General features: G+C 37.2%; 1 protein-coding gene across 1 annotated transcript in view; it reads right to left on the bottom strand.

The window, feature by feature from the left end:
* Positions 1-237: 237 nt before the first annotated feature.
* Positions 238-21,695, bottom strand: part of TRPC4 (transient receptor potential cation channel subfamily C member 4) — a 227,990-nt gene continuing 206,532 nt past the window's right edge. Inside the window, exons 8-11 of the mRNA XM_027774091.1 lie at positions 20,228-20,422; positions 3,209-3,250; positions 2,992-3,081; positions 238-1,239 (exon numbers count right to left, since the gene is read on the bottom strand). Of these exons, the coding sequence (XP_027629892.1) occupies positions 517-1,239; positions 2,992-3,081; positions 3,209-3,250; positions 20,228-20,422 (1,050 nt within the window). The 3' untranslated portion in view covers positions 238-516. The remainder of the gene's footprint in view (positions 1,240-2,991; positions 3,082-3,208; positions 3,251-20,227; positions 20,423-21,695) is intronic.

The raw sequence follows: 21,695 nt of genomic DNA on the forward strand, positions 1-21,695 counted from the left end.
TTTACATATTCTTAAGAAATAATTTGGTAATACTTGTGTTTTGAAGCCAAACAGTAGAACTGGATGAAAAGTCCTTGCTTAGTAATCCTCTCTAGAGATGCTAAAAAATTATGAAAGCTCTAGTAGTTCAGCTACATTGCTTTTTGCATATAAAAAAATCTATCATAGGAGTCAACTACCACAGGAAATAAATTGCATTTGTTTTAATTTAAAAAGATAGCTAAAAATTTTCTGTGGGCTATTGCAACAGTACAAGAATACAAGGTGCATTTATTTATTAACAACAACAACAACAGAAAAACCTCTAAAACAAATTGTGAAAGCAAAAGCAGGCTACAAAACAGGAGGGTTTTTGCTAGCCTTTGCCTTAAACATGTTACAAGTGAATATGCCACCGTTGATAAATGCTAGAAAGTGTAAGTTAACACTTGCTAATTTAATTTTAAACACTTCCCTCCCACCCAGAACATTAAGGGAAATTTGTATATGTACGGTAAGCTCTTCCTCTTTCAAGTATCACAACCTCGTTGTCACATAATCTTCATGAGTGGCTGAGTCTGTGAGGCTTAAATCGTAGTCTGTACCGGAGTCCTCCTCCTTCGCATGTTTTTCCTTTGGTATTATAGGAACAGTGTCTTCCACCACCACCTTCTCGGACTTGAAGGAACACACTCGCTTGCCGACCTGGACGCCCAGCGTGTCCGTATTCCTTTCTCTATGGTCCACTAGCACACACTGTTCGCTGAGACCGGGAATGCTCGCGTCACCTCGGGACGCTAATCCTCGAGTTTCCAGTTGAATATTTCTCTCGGGGGGTCCTGCAGCCTGTTGACGAGAAACTTCTTCTGACACAGAGAAGATTTGGTTTGCACTTTGCTCCGCAGCGCTCTGTTTTGAACGTCTGTGAAATAACCCAAAGTTTTTGATGTCGGTCACAAAATTCACTTTTCTCTGCTTTTCCCTGGGTGGCTCCTGCACCACGAGAGCGGAGCCATTGCTTATGTTGTGTCGTTCAGAGGCGATGGCTGCCGATCGTGGGTGAATAAGAGTGGTTAAGTCAAAAAGACTGAAATTCTTCTTCTTGTCTTTGCTACCTCCTTCGTTGTCACTCTTTTCATCGGAGTCTGCTGAATTAGAAGAGTCCTTGGAAGTGTTACCAGACTGGATTGTAGAAAGTTTGCTTCCTTTTAGTAATCCCAGGACTTCAAAGCGGAAACTAGAAATGTCTTGCTTTAGTTCCTAAATAAAATGTAGAATGACAGCAAAGATTATAACTTAAACAAACACTGGGAAATATTATCTGTCATTTCCGCAATGGGTCGCCGTTTCCACTACTTTTGAACAACTAGGAAATCTATTGTGGTTCTCTAGTACCCCAGTTCTCTGACACGTGGCGTCATTTTGATGTTAATTTCCCTATTGAAGTTTTATAATAAAAAAGCAAACGTCTTAAAATTGATGTGAAAAGATATCAGAGGAATGATCTCTTCCACCAATATGAGTCAAGTTTGTGGATAAATAAAGTATGAATTTATTTTGGTTCAAAAATTTTGAAATCTATTCACAGTTTTTTCATAATATGAATTTTCCATGACTTTTCGGAAGACCATTCACACATTGGATTTCTTTCAGATAACAGTTTCCCATGCTTTCTTTCCAAAATATTCATCTGCTCTTAAGTCATCTCAGGCTCAGGGATTTATTTCATGGGATTCGTATTATTGGCACATCTTTCTGTCCAAATGTATATCTAAAGCAAATAGTTCAAGTGGAGCCCTCCTTTCCAAGAGTAGGCAATTACTTTCACTTGTTTCCTACCTTGGGGATGACCTTACACCCACATCGAGGTCAAACACTGCATCCTGACAATTGCTTTGGGTCAGACAGCAATTCTGAGATTCATCTTATTAGCTTGTACTTTTAAGAAATTGAATTCACAGTCCCAACTAATGATGGCCATGCTGTCTTCCTAAACCTATCTCCCAAAGCAAGATGAATCAGTTAACTTTAAAATTTACGTTTTGTGGTTGCAAAGAACATTTTGAATCATCTTTTTCTTTCTTTCCTTTTTTTCTTTTTAGGTTTTAGCCATTGGTCATGTGCACCCTCTGGAGACTGATGGAGAAAGAGGGAGGGAAAGTGAGAAATCACTATACCTCCAGTCTCCTCTTGGAGATACACACACTTGGAGAAAATCACACGTGTGCCCATTGTGATTTTCAAGTCACTGAGTCAGAGATTTGAACCATGGTCAGCCTTGTAAAAATCCAGTGCCTAAGCACTTTTCAATATGTGATTGAATTTTGAAAATTTATCCTCTTAACTAATTGGCTGTTTTATTCTCTTGCTCAAGCCTGCTGCTTTTCTCTGTTAGTCTCTTACAGGACTTTTTCTTTTTTAGGGTTTGTTTTTACCTGCAAGATCTCATTGACTTAATCAAAATCACGTTCACAATCTCTAAACACTCATGCAGAATAACAAAGTATTTTAAACATGCAACTCAAACATGATATTTCATATATTCTACCTATTCACTCTGACAGAATTATAAAAAAAATACTCAAGGAGAAATTTAATAAGTGTATGTTACAATTAAATTCAAACTTCAATTGTCTGCCACCAAAGATTTGCAGAGCACACACAAAGTTTTTGCTGTTGTTCATGTGTCAGATACTAAATGTTTCAGATGTAGAAATTGGGTTGAAATTACAAAAAACTAAAGTTTGCCAAATAGTGGCATGCCCAGTTCGGTGAGTCAGAATGCTGTGAGGCGCTAGGGTTTCTCTGCCTCCAACCATGTCCCCTTGCCATTTTAGAGTAAGTATGTTTGAAAACAACTCATTGTGAGATAATATTTCATCACTTTGTTTTTAATGGGACTTTGAAAATCAGAAGGTACACAGGCTTGCTAAGCACATGGCTGATTTTCAGTGTGCCATGTCTCTGTACTCTGCAGAATTTGTCTCTTGTGATTAAGATGGAAATGGTTACCTTAAAGTTCTCTTCAGTCAGGCCTTCTTCTGTTTTAGCATCTCTAATCATTGCGGCGACATATCGCTTCACCAGGTTCCTCATAACTTCCTGAGGCATTTTAGAACAATATGGATATTCAGTGCGTAAATATGATTTCTCTTCTGAGTCATTTCTGAAGAAGGGACTGTATTTTATTTTAATGAAAATTTCAAAATATAATAGAAGGATGACTTACTTGGTATTGGTGATGTCTTCTCAAATTATCAGCAGCTCGCCTCTGAAAGGAAAGAAACATTCTTTTTTGGTTATATTGATATATTACCATGCTGAAAAATAACTCATTTTTGTTTGTTTGTTTGAGAAAGATTGTTGCTATAGGGCATGTGTGCTCACCAGAGAGACAGACAGAAAGAGAAATCGCCCCTCAGGGGGCACAGCCACACTTCAGTCCTTTCTTCTTTATTCTCCTCTCGGGATTTCAGGCATGCGTGCGTGCGCACACACACACACACACACACACACACCCCTGGCATGAATTTTAAGTTGCTTGGTCCTGGACTCAATCTACTACGAGGCTGACTATGTGGGAGTCCAGTGACATAACCATTATGCCATCTGCTGGCCCCGTAACTCATTGCTTTCTTAATGAAGACTGTTATTCTTTTCATTTCCCCAAAGTGAAAGTTTTACTAGACAGTGGACAATGGCAACAGAATGCATCACATGCAGCAAAAGAATAAGTGAACAAAAACATAAGCTGCAAATGTATGATCTGTATGACACGTAATACAGTCATATACTTGCATAACATATGTAACATAGTATAACAATGAAAATGCTCTAATATAGGACATAGGGTGACGTAGAATTAGTTCATAAAAGTTGATCGATACCCAGAACCACTTGAAATGATGCCAAGAGACAGAGTTAGGACACAAAATAAAAATTAAAAGTCTTTAGAAATGTTAACATAGCAAAATTATGAAGTTACTCACATGGGCCAGCAGGTGGCATAGAGGTTAAAGTAGCTGGATCCCATATGGGCAACTCCTTGGTTCGAGTCCTATACATGGTAGCTTGAAAATCATGCCAGGTGTGTATATGTGTGTGCCCCAAATCCTGAGAGCAGATTGGAAGACAAAGGATTGCAGCATGGCCATCACCCCCAGAGGTGATTTGTCTCTCTGTGTGTCTCTCTCCAGTGAGTGCATATGCCCTAGAGCAAAAACTAAAAAAAAAATAAATAAAAATAATAAAATTTAAAAAGAAAAGTTTGTCACATTATGTAACATGTACTCTGTAACCTCATAATATGATGAACTCTCCAATGCTAATTTCAATCATATGCATAGGTAATTCCTGTTTTGATTAGAAGATTGGATTTAACAAATACATATAAGATTCTATTGCTACAGGGACCAGCAGATAGCATAATGTTACATCACTAGGCTCCCACATAGTTGACTGCAGTTCAAGTCCTAGACTGAGCAGCTTAAAACTCACGCCAGGTGAGTGTGCATACATGCCCAAAATTCCAAGAGATGAATGGAGTAGAGATTGTGGTGTGGTCATCCCGGTAAGGGGATAATTTCTTGCTTTCTGTCTCTCTGTCTCTCTGGCAAGCACATATGCCCTATAGCAAAAATTTCTCTTAAAAAAGAAAAGATTCTGTTGCTACATAGCATTAACTAATAATTTCTAAAAATAAGAGTGATTCTCAGTTATCATTTTGAAGCAATCAGAATGGAATGGGAGTAGAGGTTGGGTTAGCACAGTGCAAGAATTTTTAAGTGATGAATGGAGGAAAAGGCTGTTTATAAATTGAGTTAAATAACAAATGAGAACCCAGTATTTAAGGCACAGTTGGTAGTGTACAGAACCATAGTGACCCGAAACATGCTGGGCTTGCACAGGAGTGCCCCAAATCCTGGTGAGCTGGAGAGCTGGGATGATTGTGGCATGAACAGATGACGACGCTTCAGTGCTTCTCTCTCTCTCACACATACACATGTACATATTCTGTTTTATTAATAAAATAAAACTTTATAAAGCAAAATAAATGACACTAAAACTAAATATTTGCAAATTTCATAAGTATTCTACAGATATTTTTAAAAAGCTATCACAACTCCCAATTGTATGCCTTTGAGTAAATATCACCACTGATTATTAAGGAAAAAAACAACAGGTCAAACCCAAATATTTTAACCTAAAGTAAAATATTTCTTTAACTGGCCCAGCAGCCACGGCGCAGGCAAAGGAGGGCTGCCGTGCATGATGCTAGAGGCCATAAGGGAAGGCTCTAGGTCTGCATTCCAGGTCTACCTGAGCACTCTGGGAGGGCCCGTGGGATACGGGACAGCAGGAGGAGTGTAGTATGAAGATCCTCTCGAGGGTGCCTGTCTCTCCCTGTCAATCTCCTTCTCTCTTTCTCTCAAGAAATAAATGAGTAAACTTTAAAACAGTGGGTCCCCAAACTTCCTGGTCCCAAGGACCAGCCTCATAGAAGACAGGGAAGGGTAAGGGAGGTGAGGATTGGTCCTGGGATGACCCCAGCACACCACATCCACCATGGACCCCATTTCCACTACTACCACATTGCAACCTATAATGAAACAATCCCACAACAATAAGGTTTCCAGTCCCATGAAAATCCAATACCACCACTGATTGGACAGGAGGTGGCTCCCAGGAGGTAATGTGAGTGGTGGGGAGAAGTGGCTGTATACGCAGAGGTAGCCTCGCTCGTCCACCACCCCCAGCTTCTGTGCAGGGAGAGGTGGTAGGGGTGGGGTAGGAGAGGATTGGGGCCCCAACAGGCCATAGACCAACCCTGTCCAGCCTGAGGGTGGGGACCACTGCCTTAAAACATATTCCTTTTATAAAGAATTACTTAGGTAATTTTTGAGAAAGCAAAAGAGATGGCATATTTTGGGTTTAAATAAACCTTTTGATCTTGCTCCTTACTAAATACTTAATCATTGGCTGACAAAATGGAATTTTGAAACGAGTTTTTCATGTATCACTATAAAATGGTATTTTTAAAAATATCAAAGTGTTTAAAATAAACTCTGTTTTGCTCTTCATAGAAATGGGGGAAAATGTTATTTCCAGTGGCTAGTGCAGTGGGTTCATGTTTTGTGATTGGTAGTGATTTATAGGGACAGATAAGCAAGGGCTTAGCTTCCTTAAGTCCACTAATTATTTTGAATTTCATTTACTTTTAAATGATTAATATATTTTGAGAGATAAATTTTCAGTATGGTTAGATATTAATTTTAAAGCTATGTAATTTGATCTCCACCAAGGTATACAATAATTAAAAATCAGAAGTGACAGTAAATTAAAAAAAAAAACCCTAGCAAATCTGAAACTTAATACAAACTTACAACATCTGTAGAAAAGCACAGTATGAGAATTTTATAAGTAGGCCACCAGATGGAGGTGTCTGATTCCTGTTGAGACATAGCCCAGCTGATAGTCAAGACAAAAAAGCACTTCTAGAAGGAAATATAAACCTTCTGGATCTCCTTAAACTTACTTAAGGGGAGCAAAAATATGTACCAAGTTCTTCAACATTCTCTCTGGAAATATGCAGGAGGGCTGTTTTCCATAATATAAGTAGATAGAAATTCCTAATTCAATATAGAAAGAATTCAGTCTACTCAACTTTTACTGTTTCGGGTTTCATAGCATATTACTATTCTGTATTGAAATCTTTTTAAAATCTAATAAAAAGTGTCCAACAGAGAACAGTTTGAAATCATGACTTAAAGGGGAGGGTTTAGGGAAGGATGAGGATAATTTGGCTAACAAAGTCCCAAAGAGTGGAATGAGTTCTAGAGTGTTACAGCACAATAGGGTAACTATAGTTGGTGACAGTATCATGTATATTTCAAACTAAACAGAAGAGAAGATTTCAAATGTTCATAATGCATAGTACTGCTAAACATTGAGAAGGGCGGTATGTTTAATGTCTTGATTTGATCATTACACATTTTGTTCATATGTGGAAAAATCACACTGTACCCCATAAATATGTACCATTATATATCAACTAAAATTATAGCAAAAATAAACATATTTCTTTAACACCAAAACAAAATTTAACACGACAAAATCAGAAAATTATGAGTAGTACATGAAAATGGTCATGACACATTTTAGTAGTAAAATGACAAGCTTTTTTCCTTTGTAAAAATTTACTCATATAAAAATTTTAAACTTCAATACAAATATAAAAGAATCCAAGACCAAGTTTTAAATAATAATTCTAGATTTATTTTTCTTGAGGAAGTTTTTTTTTTTAAAAAAATGAAGTTCTTCAGAAAGAAGAACATAAAAAAATTATCATCATACTTTTAGGAGTTACTCAATTTCTGTATTTGAGGTTTAAGGCTAATGTAGTTAATCATTTTTGCAAACTGATTATTTTCTGTATCTACATGCTAATACTAAAAAAACATTTCTAGTGCTGAGAGACTGTGTCAGCAAATTGAACTTTAACATTCTGACTGGAAAAATAAAAATGGAGGAAGTGAACCATCTTATGAATACTGAAAACAAACATGACTGCAGTGCGCTCATCATACTGGACTGAAATTCTGCAGTTTCTATGTCCTTCATCTGTTTAATTTATATTTCTTTGGCTAGCACAACAGGATCAATTATTGTTTTCGTGACTACTATCCTATGCTTACCTATTTCTCCTCTTGTTTTCTGGAAGATAGGGTGGTGTGGGATTAAGAACATGGATTTAAGGATTATAACACTGTTTGAAATTGACTGAGCCCAAGCCGAGAATTTATCTCTGAGGCCCTTTTTCTTCCACAGGTTTTTGTTTTGCAAGGTGAACATAAACACACTGGGTAATTTTGAAGATTAAATAAGATAAGAGATTTAAGGCATCTATCACTAACGTTATTTTCCATTATCTTTATATATTTAATTAATAATGGGATTTAACAAACTTTTCTCTTGATCTTGAATTACCAAACTTGTGCATAATGTGACACATATAAGGGTAATCTTTGAGGAAGTAAAATAACTTACCTAGATGTTTCTTTTTGTGTGATTTGTATAATATTTCATGCTTGTGGAGTTAAATAGTCAGATGCTGTTAGCTTTGGTAGTAGAAAGGTGTAAAAATATGACATTAGCATTTAAGTGATAGAATGAGAAGATGGTTTGGAAAAGTGGATATAGCTCTAATGGATCCTGCAGGCAGTTGGTTATGGGGGGAAACAAAAGTTTTATAAATATCTCTGCATAGCATTGAATTTTTGCTGTCACCTCTGTGAACTTTCCTTTGTGTTTCTCTAGCATGGCTCTTAGTTCACAGGTCAATCTAAGATGTATGAATTAGAGCCAGTAGTGACATGGTAGTTATGGTACTGGACTCTCACATGGCTGACTGTGGTTTGAGTCCTGGACCTAGTAGTTTGCTTTCTCAATTTTCCTCTCTCTCTACTCTGTCATTCTCTGGGGAGCACACGTGTCCTACAGCAAATTTAAAAACAATAATAATAATACATAAAATTCAATAATTATTTTAAAAATATTTATCAGAACCAGCAGATGGTATAATGGTTACATCATCACTGAACACCTATGTATGTGACAGTGATTGGAGTTCTGGACCCAGCAGCTTAATATTCACACCAGTCTCATGATGTATACGTTCCAAAATTCCTAAAATGAGAATGGAGAAGAGAGGATTGTGGCATGGCCATTCCACTTGCGGGGGGGTGGGTGATTTCTTTCTAGTGAGCACACAGGCCTTATAGCAAAAAATCTCTCAAAATAAAAATATAAGTATACACACACACACACACAAACACACACATATATATTTTATATATTTATTTATTTATCAAATGGCAACATATTCATGACAGTGGGCCACAAAAAATACAGCCTATAAAGTGGAGTGCCAAGTACATTAATATATACAGATGAAGACAGAATACAAACAAACAAACAAAAAATACCCTGATGAGGAGAGGCAAAGTACAGAGGGACTCCTCCATTAGAGGTGCGACCTAGTGCTTTCAGGGACTAAGAGTAATGAAGATTTTCTGCTAAAATTTCACTTCACCCTTATCCTTCACTGTCTCTATCCTTTCATTTATATTTAATTTTTCTTTTATTAAAGGTTTTAAGGTAAAGTGTTTTCTTGGCTCTCAGATCCTCCTTTATCTTGCTAACAATCCCCTTTCCCTCCTCCCATTTAGGAGAGGCAAAGTGCAGGCATTTCAGAAAAAGACTGAGTCCTCCATTGGCGCTGAGAACTAGTGCTTCTGTGTGGCTTACCTGTGGACCGACCGTGCAGTTTTCATTTTTTGCTTTTTAAAAATAAATAAATAAATAAATAATGGGTTTTTTTCCCTCTTCTTTTCTCTCTTTTTTCTTTTTCTGTTTTCTTATCCTCTTTCCTTTACCTTCATCATTTTGCTGCTTAGCCTCCATACACTGAGTGTCTAGACAGGTCTAATTGAACTGTAGCCAAAGATCTGTACTCTATTAGGGTCAACGTTTTCTTCAATACCCACTGAATCGGATCCACAAAGAGAGAAAAATGGAACGGCAAAGAGATTGCAGATCACCTCCTCCTGTATGCCTCAGATTGAACTTCTAAAAATATGGAAAAATCAAATAACCCATCAGATGACCAGAGATCACCAAAGAAGCACAAGAAATGTGAGAACCCAAGAAAATACTTCTCCCCCGAGGGAAAAGAATAACTCCTTTTTTTTCAACAGACAGTACAATGGAACTTGTGAAAATGTCTGATAAAGAATTTAGAATATTCATAATGACAAAGTTAGCAAAAATGCAAGAGACAAGAGACAATAAACTCCAGAAGAAGCAGGAGAAAAGAGGAGATGAGTTCCAAGAGTTGAGAAAGTTATTGCATGATCTGAAAAAGGAAATACACACCATAAAAGAGAATTAGATGGAACTGTTAGAGATGAAGGCTATAATATAAAAAGTCAAAACTTCCCTTGAAAGTATTAAAAGCAGATTAGATCATACAAATGTAGAAAACAGAATTGCTGGACTAGAAAAATCTACCATGAAGACTGAGAAAATAGTTCAAAATTGAGAATAATATACAAGAAATACTAGATACCATTAAATGTCCAAACATCTGGATAATCCGTATCCCAGAAGGTAAAGAGACTAAGAAGGGCATTGCTAAGCTATTCCATGAAATCCTGGAAGAAAACTTTCCAAACCTAGAGAGGCATTCAAAGATCCAAATCCAAGAAATACAAAGGACCCCAAATAGAATCAAGCCAAGATCTTCTCCAAGACACATTATAGCCAAATTGATTTTGATTTATTAAAGCTGAAACTGCTTTTCTTGAAATTAAAGAGTATGTTAAAAATACCTATTTAATGACCACAGTAAGCCATCTAGCCTCAGTGAGGTGCTACTTTATAGTATATTCATTCCGCTCACAGAGTTTCATGTCTAAAGTCAAACATGTGTTCACAGATATGTATATGTCAACTGAACTTACTACTGAAAGTAGTTAGATTAAGATATTCTGTGAATCAATAAAATGTGGAGGGGGAAGGAATTGAAAATAACTGCAGACACTAGAGACTGTGGGAGAAAAGTAAGAAATGGCAGGGGGTGAGAAATAGAGGGGGGAGGAAAAATATATAGATGTATATGAAACAAGAAATGGAAAATTATTTATTGACAATAATATGTATGATTAAGCCACTATACTGTGTATTCTGAATGGGAAATTTCATTTTATATGCTGTGATGTTCAGTGAATGAATGCAAAAATGCTGTGATGTTCAGTGAATAAATGCAAAATAAATAATTTTAAAAAACAGATAGATAGATAAAAGAAAACATGGTGAGAACTGTCAGACTATTACCTTAGTACAAGAGAGAAATAGATAAAAAAGAAAACATGGTGAAAATTATAAGAATATTACCTTAGTACAAGAGAGAAATAGATAAAATTTGGCGCCCCCCCAAAAATCACTAACAGCTTTCAAAAAGAGAATGGAGTTTTATTTTGGATATGAATCTACCATAAGATTTCAACAGGTGTAGATGCACCTAGATTGGAATAGGGTAAGCAGATATGCAGGGGCTAGAAAGTGAGAGACATTTCTGGAGACTTCTGGTTGTAAATTGCAGTGTTCTCTGCTACAAAAAATCTTAGATGACAAAATGAATTCAGCTGTTACCAGGCAACTGGGATTTTGACTGGTCAAGTGACATGCGATGAAGGTTTAACTTCTGTGATAGTCATCTGGCAGCAACACTGGGTACGAAGAGTCTTCCTGGATGTTGCTTTGGCTGGCAGTTACATAATTCCAATCTCTGACTCCATCTTTACGTAGTGTTTTCTTTGGGTCTCTGTGTATTCACATCGCCATTTTCTTACAAGACTTTATTCAAGTATGACCTTGCCTTAACTAATTACCTCTATAACTTTTTTCCAAATAAGATCACATTTTGATGTCCTAGAGGATAAGACTTCATTCAATTTTTTTGGTGGGGGAGGAGTAGAAGCATAATTCAATTCATAACATATGTATTTGTTGGAATAAACAGTAATTTTGAGCAATTAGCAATATTACTCAATGCTATATGATAGAACTCAATACTACGTAACAGAACTACCATCTATGAAACTTGGAATGTTTGTAACCTCATTGCTGGGTAAAAATCAGCTGAGTTTCAAAGGGATTTATTATTGTAAAAGCAGGCCTTATATCTCATAATTATTATTGGAAAGACTAAGAACAGGAGAATTGACTAATTTGTATTTATAAAAATAATATAACAAAGAAAATTTCATTAAAAATACCTAAGTGGGTATTATGGTTTGTTCCCCAAAGATTCATGTTTTGGAATTTGATCTTACTAGGCAGTGATTGGATGTCCCCCAGAAGTTTATGTGCTGGGACTTGGTATTGTAAAGATGATAAGTGAAGGGGACCAGCAGTTAGCGTAATGGCTATGTCACTGGACTCCCACATAGTCGACCTGGTGGCTTAAAACTCACGCTGGGTGCATGTGCATGCCCAAGATCCTGAGAGGAGAATGGAGGAGAAGGGATTGTGGCGTGGCCATCCCCCCTGGGGGGTGATTTCTTGCTTTCTGTCACTTTGTCTCTTTCTGTCTGTCTGGCGAACACACACACCCTATAGCAAAAACCTCTCAAAAAAAAAAAAAAAGATGATAAGTAAAAACTTAATCCTTCATGGTATACCAGAGTGTGATAAAGTCTTTGGATGGGTCCCCGTGATTTCGTTCTGGTGTGTCTATAAGGAGAGGAAATGATGAAGGCAAAGCCACTAAGATGTAGAATATGCTCTGCTCTGCTCAATAACCTCCTTCTGCCATTTTGTGATGCCTTTGGATTTTTCCAGTCACCATAATTGTGAGCCAATAAACCTCTCTTTCTTTAGAAATCACCCAGTCTCTGCTATTTCTTTCAGCAATGGGCAAGACAAAAAAGTGGGTAAAAGGTCATTAGTTTTCCAAGTCATTTACAGGTCAAATTCTGATTGATAAAGTAATCTGAAATGACTAGGCATTCTCAAATTTAACTAAAACATAATAACCTAGTCAGAAGTATAGTATGGCAGATCTAGATTAGGAATGAAAAATTGTTCAGTGAGTGAGCTCATGCTTATAATATTGTAAAATTTGGGGAGTTACATTCTGTAACATTTTTAAAAAAAATTCAGTTGGCTGTCAGTTCTGTTTAATAGAAGAAAAATAAACCACGTGACCAACCAACAAACATCCTTGAGCTGGGTTTAAGACAGACAAAACAAACCACATGAACAATCAATGAATGTCCTTTAGCTGGGCATCTAGGAAAAATCTTTTGGGAGAAGTGTGCTTTTAGTTGCTATTTTTCTTTTTAAATTACACTGAAGTTGTAGACTGTGTGAGGAATGTTTGTTGGCAGGCCAGCTTTGCAGGCAGGTGCTGAGGGCATACCTGTGCATCACATTGCACATCTCAAGAGTTTGCAGGTTCCTTCTGATTGTTAGGACAAGACAAGGGCAGTATTTGAATCACAGAACTGATTCAAAGAGGAAGACCAACTAGCGAGAAACTACTGCTGTTGAAGAAAACTCTGGATTTCAACAAAAGTGGCAGGTTGCTTTACAGCAGGAAGAGTTCTGCAGCCAGGAAAAGAGAGCTGCAAGGAATGAGCTGTGACATTTTCTCGCTCTTTATCTCCAGGTTTCTCCAGGTCCACTATGTGAAATGTCAGGCTCACTTCACATAACTGGTTCCCTGCAGTCAATTTTCAGTGCTGTTTTCTCACATTTCCACTCTGGTTTTGGTCTAACACTGATTTTAAGCCCATGAATTATGCTTTTTAGTCTTTGCTTTGCTCAGTGAATCCCTTAAGGGAGGCAGTGTGCTATGTTCTTCACCTTTAAAAGAAGTAAAAGTGACAAGGGGACATTCCAGGATATGATTCCTTTTCAAAAATTGCAGTTTGGCTCTGTTACAGGCAGATCTACATCAAGTCCTTGATACACACACTTTGTAAGCATGCAAAACTTAACGATGTAAAATGCTGGATTACTATATTGTCAAACCAAATATTCAGACTCTCACTCTGAAATACCGAGAATAGTAAGTAATTATTCCTGTATCGCACCATTTGGAAAAGAAGGTTAAATCAAAGACCCTGCCAGAAAACTTTACAGCCGTAAGAAGGATCCAGAGATACTCTTGGGTACGTATTGTTGTAGCTATAAGATATGCTTCTGGGCTGACTGAGAGTCATGAAGATTAAAGAACTATGTATTTTGACACATGACCACTCAAAAGAAAGACTGAGAGGGACGAGGGACGTACTGCTAGCATTCTTCCTTTAGGATGCAGAACTGTGCTAATCCACTCACAGTTTCTAATACTCTTACAGTGACTTAACTGACACATTTCTGTGGCTTAAGCCATTGATTAGGCCGGCCCATTCTAGTTGTAGCCCAGCACTATGCGATACTCTGGGACTCTAACAGGCCCTACCTCACGTTCTCCTCACTATGCTCTTTCTTCTCAGGAAAGACCTGAACGCATGAAACAAAACTGAAAAAGTTAACAATTTTTCAAAATGATTTTTATCAAAAGATCTAGTGTTTTAGTTTTTTGGTTTTTTTTGTTTGTTTGTTTTTTCAGTATATTGACCTAAGCATTCCATTTAGAAATCTGGTCTTTGGTATCAAAACATGTCACACACACACACACACACACACACACATAATTTGTTAGAGTGTGCCTACCAGAAAAAGAAAGAGAAGGAGAGAGAGAAAGAGACAGTGAGAAAACACCCTCCATAGAGGATAATCACACTGCAATCCCATCTCTTCCATTTGGGGCACATACTCACATGCCCTGTATATTTTTCAGACTACTGGGTCAGGATTTGAACTGCACAATTGGCCATATGGGATCTAGCCACTTTAACCACTATGCCACCGGCTGGCCCAAAATATGTCTTGTACTAATTAAACACATTGGAGAAATCTTACATTAGCGTTGTTTTATTTTACTTAAATAGATCTGTACATTTTGAGCGAGAAGCATAAAGGCTGGTTTTGTTTTAGTTTAAGAAGCTGATAGCTGACCCAGCCATGGTGACATTGTGTTTCACTGGCTGGGGTCATATGCGAGGCCTCTGTTCAATGTTGGTTCCATGGGTGTATTGGCATGGGCCTAAAATCCCAGCAATTTGGGAAGCTCAGGCAAGAATGCTGCACCTTCAAAGCTGGCCTGGGCACATAGTGAGACATTGCCAATAATAATAATACTAAATAATAATAATTGAGATAAATATCAATGCTTTCTTTAATAGAAACTTCTAATTAATTACAAGCTGGAAATGCTTATCAAAAAGGAGATTCCTGGGACCAGCAGTTGGTTCAATGTCTCTGTCACTAGACTTCCACGTAGTCAACTGCAGTTCGAGTCCCGGACCCAGTGACTTAAACTCACACCAGGCGTGTGTGCATGCATGCCCAGGGTGCCCAAGATCCTGAGAGGATAATGGAGGAGAAGGGATTGTGGTGTGACCATCCTCCTAAGGGGTGATTTCTCACTTTCTGTCTCTCTGTCTTTCTGGTGAACATACATGCCCTATAGCAAAAACCTCTCAAAAAAAAAAAAAAGGAAGAAGATTCCTGATGACCCTAGTGTGCACTAAAGTTTGAGAACCAATGCTTTAATACCAACAAGCATATTTGCTGAAAAAATGGGGTTAAGCAAAATATTTGACAAGAAGTAATTTTTTAAAAAAATCACAAGTCAGGGCATGTTTCTCTTTTGACTATTGCATTCTCAGTAGGCTAGCCCTTTGGTGGGATTTTCATAATTATCCAGGGACAAACCAGCTCTCAATAATGGATTTACTTCCTACCATAAATGTTTTGTTTAATATTAAAGCATTTCTGCTTCATTGGTGCTTTCCCCTGTAAAGCAGTCAAATGAAAGGCTAATTTACCTGAAACTCCCAATCGCTCATTAAAGGAAGTTCTAAGTTAAAAAAAAAAAAAAAAGAGTTAATGAGTTTTCAGGGCCAGTCATATCAGTATTACTAGGAAGCTAACAATAACCAGATAAGATCACCAATAATGGCTTCTAGAGAACCACCAATGCAGCCACCCTGGAGAATACTGGTTTCAGGCTTTTCCTGGGAAGTGGGTGGAATGTGCACTCAGGTAACAGTCAGCCAGCAGCTAGCTGACGAGTGTCATACAGGACCCACAAATGTGGAAGTTAGAGAGAATGCCTCTAAGAATGTAATAACCTTCAGTTAGCTTCAATTTTCTGCCTCAAAATGTGGTAAAATATAGGCAAGTTGAAAGGTCTCAGGTTATAGGAATCTAAAAGACAGCTAGAAACAATGACAGAATCTTCCAAAGCTATGGAGAAAGATCAAATGATGAATACACGGCCTGGAAGGTATCGTTGCATGTTCATCAGACTTTCAGGAAGACTAGAGCGGTGGTGGAAAAACACAGTGGATTGGGAAACAAAACACCTAGGTTTTGTTTTGCTTTGTTTTTTTCCCAAGGTCTGTCCCTAAGGGACTCTGAGACACTGGGCAAAGTAAACGAGTTTTCTTTTAAAGGAAATGGTTGAGATAAATGATTTCTAAGGTCAGTTTGGAGTGTAATGTTATACTGTGAACTATACTCTGGTTTTATAAAATGTATTAGCATTTCAATGTCACCTAACTATTAATGGGCATGTGTGGATCTCTGTCTTCATATGTCTGCACAAAGAATCGTTAGGAGGATGAACCAAATAGAAATGAATTCACAGCAAAATCAATTACTATTTGACATTATTTTAAAATTTAACTCCCCTATTACTACTATAACCTTCTTAATTTACTTTTGACTTATTTTACTTCTATTATTTGTAAAGTTTTATTATTCTTTAGAAATTATACATGTTATTTATCTCCATATAAATAAAATCATATAATACTCAGCTAAGGGGATGTAAATCAAAATATTGTGTCCTCATTCTGGAAATACAATCCAGAAAAAGAATAAACTTAGATTGCATTGAGTTTGATTAGGCTGGTAGTTGCCTAAGGCCCTGACTTGGTGTAAAAGAAAGCCATGATTCGGAATATTTATTTACTTGGCATAAATTCCCAAAGTATCAAAATACTCATTGTCAAATGTTAATAAAATTTACAAAATGAAAGAAAAAGAAATGGTTTGTGGCCATAATTAATTTTGAATTATCTTGCTAGGCATCAGCTTGGAGCAATGGATTCAAATTTAAAAAAAAGAAAAGAATTTGATTTATGAGATAAAAAATACATAGAATAAAAAAGCTCTTTAATTCATGCTACTTATTCTCTCTATCTGAAAGGTGTGAATCACTACTTGAATTGAAAGCTCCTGTTTGCATCTAAGAAATGATAATATATTTCTAACAATGAAATATTGAGATGAAACAATGAGATGATTTAGCAAGAGTTGACAGTCAAATTCTTGAAATGGTTCTCTAATATTTTTATTGGCAGCTTAGATATAGCTCTTAAAACATTAGAGCAGGGCCTTGTATTTTATTAAAAGCTTTATGAAATCTTTTCTTTTTCTTTCTTTTTCTTTTTCTTTCTTTCTCTCTCTCTCTCTTTCTTTCTTTCTTTCTTTCTTTCTTTCTTTCTTCTCTTTCTTTTTTTCTTTCTTTCTTCTTTCTTCCTCTCTCTCTCTTTCTCTTTCTTTTTTTCTTTTATTTGCTAGCGGGCACATGAACTTGCCAGAGGGGAGAGAGAGAGAAAGTGAGAAGGCAACCTATGGCAGATGTCCACACCCCGATCCCTTCTCCACTGTTCACCATCCTTTGTGGATTTGGGGCATGCATACACATGCACCCAGCATATTTCTCAAGCCTCTGGGTCCGGAACTCAAACTGTGTAATAGGTCATGTGAGATTCAGCTGTTTTAACACCACACCATTGGATGGCCCTTGTGGCATCAGAAAATTTAGTGTTCCCTCTGCTAATTAAAATATGAAAGACGCATTTCTTTGATTAGTGGACTTTCACAAAAAAATATTTTATATTCATTCACTGTATTTTATTTCAGCTTACAAAATAGATTTTTCCATCCCGAATACACTGAATATTGACCCAGTCAAAGATAGCACCATACCTATTGTCGTCAGCAGATAACTTTCCATTTTGTGTTTCTTAACTGTTTGTTTCTTTTTGCCCAGAAATTTTGTAAACCAAGATACTCTTATGAGAGGTAGTGTATTAAGAAGATATAATTATGGCCAGGTGGTGGTGAGTGGCGATACACTAAATCTACATGGGGAAAGTCCTGGGTACTTGTCCTGGGATCTTCCTGAGCACTCCAGGGCATGAGCCTATGATCTGGACCATCTGAGACTAGGGGGATAAAGGGGATGAAGTACTAAAGACTGTGTTGGGGCACCTTTTCTCTTTCTCTCAGTTTCTCCACTTTTACATGGAAGAAATAAATAACTTTTAAAAATATTAGTAGAAATTAATATCTTTTCAGAGACCTATTAAGAATTTTTTTTACAAATTTATAATTTTATAATAAGATGAAACAAAGGACAAGAAAGCTAGAGTCTGGCTTCTCTGTGACCTTTTCCTGCTTACCACAAGGAAAATGCAAATTATTTCTCAATGTTCTTATTGCATCTTGCATTTGACTATACTATACTATACTATACTTCAACATGTATTATAGTAATAGAATCTCACTTCTGCATCTCCCACATGAAAGTTGATGCCTTCAAGGATGGGCACCATGCCTTTGTACCTTTTTCTGCTCCCCAGTTTCTAGCTCAGTTACTGCCATGATGAACATGTTGCAATAATTGCTTAATGGATTTAAGTCATTGCATTTATTCTGCAGCCATTTTAAAAGTAATTTGAATGTAATATCTTTTAATCGACAAACATGTGTAATAGAATAATTGCAGAAGAAGACTCCAACATACTTTTGGCTTCTAAAATCAGATATATTCCCAAACTGTAGTCTCCCAGATTCTCAGATAGTAGTTTATGGAGAGGAATATAACTGCCTCTCCTAAGCACCTTCCTGTCTGCAATACTTACTTGCCAGTCAATTTCTCTTTAGAATTAGAATTGTTACTGAGATGAGAGGAAAATCAATGGTAATCTCGGTAGAAGAAAGCTCCATTGGGTGCCAATAACAATGTCTGGAGGGTGATGAAGTTAAAAGACTGAGAAGAATCATGTAGGGCATAACTAACAGTCAGAAACTAAATATAATTAAAAGCAAATCAAAAATTAAAGTCTTTGAGTAAATATCCAATATTACTTGATGATTCTAACACAAAGACATGAAAAATGCTTCCAAAGCGATTTCTCTGAGAAAGTCATAGTGACTAGTGAATGTTCGTGTGTGACCCAAAACGTCACTATAAGAACTTCGAAAATCAGGAAACAAAGTAAGAAAGGAATGGAGAATGACTCTTCTCATATCAATAGTTTGGCTGGAACACAGGGCTAAGTTCATGTATTTTCTGTGGGAGTTGCTTGAACTCTTGATTCCCTACATAAAATATTTTCAAAGAAAATACAGTCTTCCAGAATGCTAGGAACAGAGCTCTGAGCATCCTAATAGTGTCACAACTTAATTAAATGATTAATGCTACTTGGCATCTAATATGTGAGCAACATGATGAGCATTACGTTTACTCTGGAGGGCTGTCATGTGGTGTAGTGGTTAAGGGTGTTGGACTCCCACATGGCTGACTGCAGTTCAAGTCCCAGACCTTGCTTGCTTATTCACTTTCTCTCTCTCTCTCACTCTCTCTCTCTTGTTTACTCACTTTCTCTCTCTCTCATCTTTCTCACTCTCTCTCTCTGTCCCTCTCTGGTCAAATTAAAACAAATAAATAAATAAATAAAGTTAAATAAAACAATTCTTTTTTAAGAAATAAAATAAATAAAAATAAACTTACTCTGAAGTCACAGCTGACCATTTACATGTCGTATTTAATGTCAATTCAATCCTTTCACTGAGAATTTTTATCAAGCATAATATGTTTTGTTCAAGAACCTATGTTTGCCACTAGGACTATGCATTATATAAAACAAATGTCTTTCCCTTGTGGAGCTTACAGTCCAGAGGAAGAAAGACCATGAGTTACTCATGCCTCTAATACCTGCTGTTACAATTCTGAAAAAAAGCTAAAAAACAAGATACTGAGAGAGAATGCCAGTTTCCCAAGCCTTGATGAGCAGAACTGGTAAGGCCTGTATGAAGAGTGTGGTTCCTGTTAACACAACAGCATTTACCTCTTTTTTTTTTTGCTATAGGAGACGTGCACTCGCCAGAAAGACAGAAAACAAGAAATCGCCCCCCCCCCAGGGGGGATGGCCATGCCACAATCCCCTCTCCTCCATTCTCCTCTCAGGATCTTGATCATACATGCACACACGTCCAGCATGAGTTTAAGCCACTGGGTCCAGGACTTGAACCGCAGTCAACTACATGGGAGTCCAGCAACGTAGTCATTACACCATCTACTGGTTCCCAGTGTCTACCTTTGATATAGGAAATAGGCTTGTAAAAAAAATCCTACTTAGTGCCCTCTGCATGGTCTATGCACAATAAACATTTAGGACGTAACAAAAAAGCTCCAGATCTGAAAATATTTAATAAAAATACAAATATACTCAAATACACAATTTTAGAAAGTAATGTCAACATGCTGTGTTCTTACCCCTATTGTTCCAAAACTTTCTGGCTTTCTTCTCATCTTTTTCTTGCACAAATGTGTCCATATCCATTTGATTAGGTACCATAGTGACTTGGGGCTTGGGATGACATTGAAGGGAGTAGGCAGAGTACCTCCTTCTTCAAAATAACTCATCCAAAGCTTTGTTCGAGCAAATTTCCATTCTATATCTGCATGATCCTGAACAGGAGAACATGACAACTGCTGACAGGCTTCTTAATTAATAAGATGAAATAAACCTCACAGAGACTCTGAAACCTGACTCTTGAGAGGCTCTTGGAACATTAATTAAATTGCTTAAAACAACGCTGCTAGCTCTGGAGATAGTAATCTAAACATTTCAGATGATGACTTACCTTGGTCAGAAGTCATTCTCTCATGTCACTTTTCATCCTTCCTTCTTCAGTGAAATAGACATCTAAAATAATTCCATGTTAAAGAGACTGAAGTGGTGAGTTATGACATGAAGATGAATCTGTGTCTCCTGTACCTTGGGCTCACATTAGCTCAGTGTCACTAGATTATGGCCAGAAACAGAGCTTTATGTCTTCCCTAAGGCCCTGTCCCCCGGCTTAGGTGACTGCCGCCTTCAGAGATGCTCATGGCTTAATCTTCAGTGTTGCCAAAGTCTTATTGGATGTGTTTCCATGTGGATAATTCTTGTCCACCTTCAGGCAATAAATGTAAGCTCAGAGAGAAGTTCTTCTGACAAATATAGAATAGGTCTTCTCTGTCACAGAACTGACATAACCTTGGCTAGGGGTATGGCTAGTGGATGCGTACAAGCTAGAGGCTATGTCCTTCAACATTTATTTCTCACTCTATTAACCTTCTTAGAAACCTTGAAACATTTGTGACACTTAGATACAGGGCAGCCAGACTCTTCTTAAAGTAGCCATAAATATGACTTAAGCTGAAAATCTGGAAAGCAGGCAGTGGTAGAAACTGGGCATACATGCATTTTACAATCCAAAACAGCTGATTGTGAACAATTGCTATTATAAAAGAGAAGTCAAATTTTAGAGTAGAATAATCTTAGACGATGCTCACTGCTAATGTTCCTAACTTACAAAGTGCTGATGGATGCTCACGCTATATAACATTTCCACGCTGCACAGAATAAGTTTTAGTCTAGACACTGGGCAGATGATGCTTTGAACAAGAACTGCTTTACCTAAAAATGCTTGCCTTCTCTGAGAAAATGTATGATTAAAAGGCTCAGTTGGTTAGGTGGAAAGACAGTTTCCTTTTCTTTTTCTCTCTCCTGTCTTCTTTCTGTATTTCTCCCTCTCCCTTCTTTCTGCTCCCTTTCTTTCTAACCAAGTTTATAGATTCTGGCTGATCATGTATTAGTGAAGAGACTTCCTTTGTTCATCATTCAGGATTCTGAGAAGGTTCTATATTACAGTCCATGGTGTTTAGAAAATCTGGAGATGGCAAGTTCTAAACTCTC

The sequence above is a fragment of the Tupaia chinensis genome, unplaced genomic scaffold, assembly GCF_000334495.1.
Source record: "Tupaia chinensis unplaced genomic scaffold, TupChi_1.0 Scaffold000402_1, whole genome shotgun sequence".
NCBI classification, from domain to species: domain Eukaryota; kingdom Metazoa; phylum Chordata; class Mammalia; order Scandentia; family Tupaiidae; genus Tupaia; species Tupaia belangeri.